The sequence below is a fragment of the Gobio gobio genome, assembly GCF_949357685.1.
Source record: "Gobio gobio genome assembly, chromosome: 22".
Lineage (NCBI taxonomy): Eukaryota > Metazoa > Chordata > Actinopteri > Cypriniformes > Gobionidae > Gobio > Gobio gobio.
In genome coordinates, this window is record NC_137118.1 from 38,976,320 (window position 1) to 38,980,109 (window position 3,790).

Sequence of the window (3,790 nt, forward strand, 5' to 3'; positions counted from 1 at the left end):
AGCTCCCCAATATTTGAGCGAGCTCTTAACATATTATATTCCATCCCGTCTACTGCGGTCTCAAAATTCTGGCCAGTTGATAATACAGATGCTGCGTCCCAATTCGCATACTATCCGTACTAAATAGTATTCGAAAAAAGAATTAGTATGTCCCAAATCGTAGTATGTTGAAAAGAGTATTCCAAAGATTCCCGGATGGTCTACTTTTTCCGGTCAGAATCTGAAGTGCAGATCGAGGCGCACTCTAACGGCTGATATTGCCCACAACCCATTGCGAGATGGACGAGGATTCGATTAGAACTACAAACGCAGATAAAAAGTGTTAAAAAACTACAAACATGACGGTTACGCGAGTCTGACGGTTAAGTGGAGAGGGTTAGATAAAGTGGTTTGAGTGAGCAATTATCAGTATTGAACCTGACGAAAAGATATTTTTATTCAATATTATCCACATTATATTTCACCTGCAGCAGCATTGAGAACTTTTGTAATGATACGTTTGGCCATTAACTTTGCAAACACATGAGAGGAGTCTCTGCATTAAAGACCCACGAAAGGCAGATCAACGAGCGACTACATTTCTCTCCGATACGGTAGGAAATTAAATTTAAAGTGGGGGATTTTAACTGTGACGATGATTGACAGTTTAAAGGGTGACGGGACGCACGTAACAGAGTCCGTTAAAGATGACGAAGTAGTATGTCCCAAAGCTTGCATACTCTTCTGCTACACACTCAAAAGTATGTACTTTTTCTTCACAAAAAGAGTCCATACTTTTAGGACGTAGTATAAGTAGGCGAATTGGGACGCAGCCAGAGAATATCCTGTAATGACCTGATCAATATCAGTCTTTTTGTTATTTTGTTATTTCTGAAATATATGGGTTATTGTATTTTGTTTGATAAAGTGCTTGATGCATATGCAAGAAGATTTATCATTTAATACTTTGTGCTGTTCAGATGTGCCTGGTAATTTAACAGTTGAGTTGTTTCTTTAAAACGTTTTAAGGATGGTTCATTACATAAGAGAAGCTCACTAATCAATCTGTTAATGTTAGAGATTTAGTGATTAAGAAAGTATTCTGTTGAACTATGTGAAATCCCGCGAGAGACGCGAGAACGAAAAAACGGGAAGGGAAAAAAACAGAAACTGAGCACGAGATTAAGCAGGAGGAATAGTCTGCTTTTAACACAGAGTTTGTGGGCTTAACGTTTTAAGTTGGACTATAATTTGTTTTATCAGAAACCGCGCTCTCTGCGTAGGAGTTTGTGACTGAGGGAAAGTGAAATACTACCAGAGGTGCGGGAGTTTTGGACTGTGACGCGAGTTTAGGTCTGTTAGCCTCTCTGGCTAAATTTAGCTCGTGGTTTTGCAGTAACGTGACTGTCATACAGTCGCGGGAGTGACCGCATACATATTGTTTGCCTGCTGGACGAGAGAAGACGACGTCGAGAAGAGATTCGCTGGCTGACGCAGATGTTTTCTTCATTGGGGATCGTTTGGCTGGCGATGCTGGACGGATGACGCCGATTAACCCTCGCTGTGCCGTTTGCAACCGGAGTTCACCTGACAAGAGATAGAGTTACAATCGCGGTAGGATCCGGGGTTTTTTCACTCTACATCAGGAGGTATTGTTGCTTTCTTCACTTCATGAGCTCCAACATTAAGCGCGCCAACGAACTAACTTAATGCAGGCCTGCTAAAAGAACTGAAAAATAAGAGTGCACTCAGGTTACCACAGACTATTGACTTCCTTTTTTCCTTTAAATTGGGTTTTATTTTCATATTTGCTCTTTGCTGTTCGACTGTTATGTGAGTTTGGATAATACAAAAAGAGGAAATTGAGCTATGGTGTTCTTGTTGTTCATTCTTTCACCAGCCATTGTATTTGTTTAGCTCTGTATTTTCTGTGGTAATATTCTATGTCTTAAAACCAAGAATATTCTTTAAGGTTCTCATTGATAAGCAAAGAGATAGTGAGAATCATAGTGTTCCTAGACAGGATTATTATACAATGGAATGTCTCTTTCACCATTTTACCAAGCATTAGGGTTAAGAAGGTTCAACACTTTATACGCTGCTGTATAACGTACTTGCCTCGTCACGAGCCTATGGTAGAAAGGGTTACATTTTTGGGGGCTCGTCCGGGATAAAAAGTAGATTTGTAATATCCCTCAGTTGTCACTTATCTATTCTAAGCACACAAGATGGATGTTGATGAGATTGAAGCTTGGTGTAAAAGGAATCAAATAGCTTGTGAGAATGCAGTAGTGTTAAGTGGTGTTGATGCCCATGTCACAGATTATGTTCTGCTTCAAGCTTTGAGTCTTGTTAAAGCTCTTGGAATTGCTGAAATAGTGGATCGCTGTCTAGATGTAGCTTCCAAAACCCAGTTTGTGCTGATTCAGACATCCACTGATGTTACTAAGCAGACTATACCTGACTGTGTTGGGCTCCCTGGAAAAGCTGGGCCTTGGCCTGTTCATGTGCTCCCTGTTCTCGCGGAAGGTGAAGGCTTCGAAGCCAAGCCGTTGTCCTTTTTGAAGCATGAAGGAAAGACTATCACTGATGTTAAAGGCATGCTTAAACCTTCGCCTCTTGACGTGAACACTGCTCTAATCAATGCCATAAGTTCCCTGGTGGACAAATGTAACACTGCACCTGCTGATACTCAAAGTTACAGGAAGCTGCGCATGTTTTCTGGTGTGAGGCCTACCCCCAGTGGGGAAGAAGAGTATGACGCTTGGGCAGAGCAGACAATGCATTTATTGGAGGAATGGCAATGCAGTGACAATGTAAAAAAACAGAGGGTAGTGGAAAGTCTTAAAGGTCCAGCTGCTGACATAGTGAGGTTTCTACGAGCACAGAACCCTTCTGCTACTTCATATGTGTAAGGTGGTGCCGATCGGTCTGGGCCGAGAGATGCCGTTCAGTCTGAACAGAGAGACCGTGATTTCCCGGAAACAAAGGACTTTTCCAAAGATTACCATCTGAACACTTCCCCAAATACACAACAGCCCCACCCGAGACGCATCACACTGAGACACACACACCACACATCCACACCCTGCACAGCACCCTCTGTATAACTCACTCTCACCCACACTGAAAACTCATTCAAAATCTATGCAACGTTAAATGTATACAATGTGTAACTATGCATGTTTAGTATCATTTGAAACGTATCAGTGCGTCTGGTAAAATGGTCTCATTCTCCTAATCATAATGCAAACCTCCAAGAAGTTATGTAAGTTGACAAAAATACTATGTCTCACCAAAAGGTGACCCCCCACAGATCATCTACTCAAGTGCCTCCTGTATGTAAATAAATGCCCTCCTTTGCAGATGTCTAGAACCCATTCAAACACAGATCCTGATTGCCCATTTGTGACCCCCCTGGATGAGGGACCAAAATCTAATTATAACCTCAAACACCACCATTTGTGGTCTTATTGAATTATCTGGGTATTTAAGGGAAGGTGATACAAGAATCGTGGAGTCTGTATTGAGATTTCCCACACTGCTTGTGTGTAGTTTTTCATGACCAGGTAAAGATTTCTAGAATCCTTGATTCTTGAATTATTGTTTCTGTATATGATTGATTGATGCTTTTTTACTCTTTGAGTTGACTTTTGATTGATGTTTCTTACCTGGTTAATAAATCGTTATGCTTTAAACTTACTGCAACGCATTTTGTGTTATTAACTCAGTATTTCATGTTATAACCATAACAGTACGGATATCTGCTCAGGTTAGTTTAACACGGACTAAGAAACGGTTTTGGTGAAGC

General features: G+C 41.1%; 1 protein-coding gene across 1 annotated transcript; it reads left to right on the forward strand.

The window, feature by feature from the left end:
* Positions 1 to 2,207: 2,207 nt before the first annotated feature.
* LOC307118420 (paraneoplastic antigen Ma1 homolog) lies at positions 2,208 to 2,894 on the forward strand (the record flags this gene model as incomplete). Its single annotated transcript, XM_079804028.1, has 1 exon — positions 2,208 to 2,894. One exon carries the CDS (start codon positions 2,208 to 2,210, stop codon positions 2,892 to 2,894), a length of 687 nt encoding a protein of 228 aa, XP_079660154.1.
* Between the last annotated feature and the right edge of the window lie 896 nt (positions 2,895 to 3,790).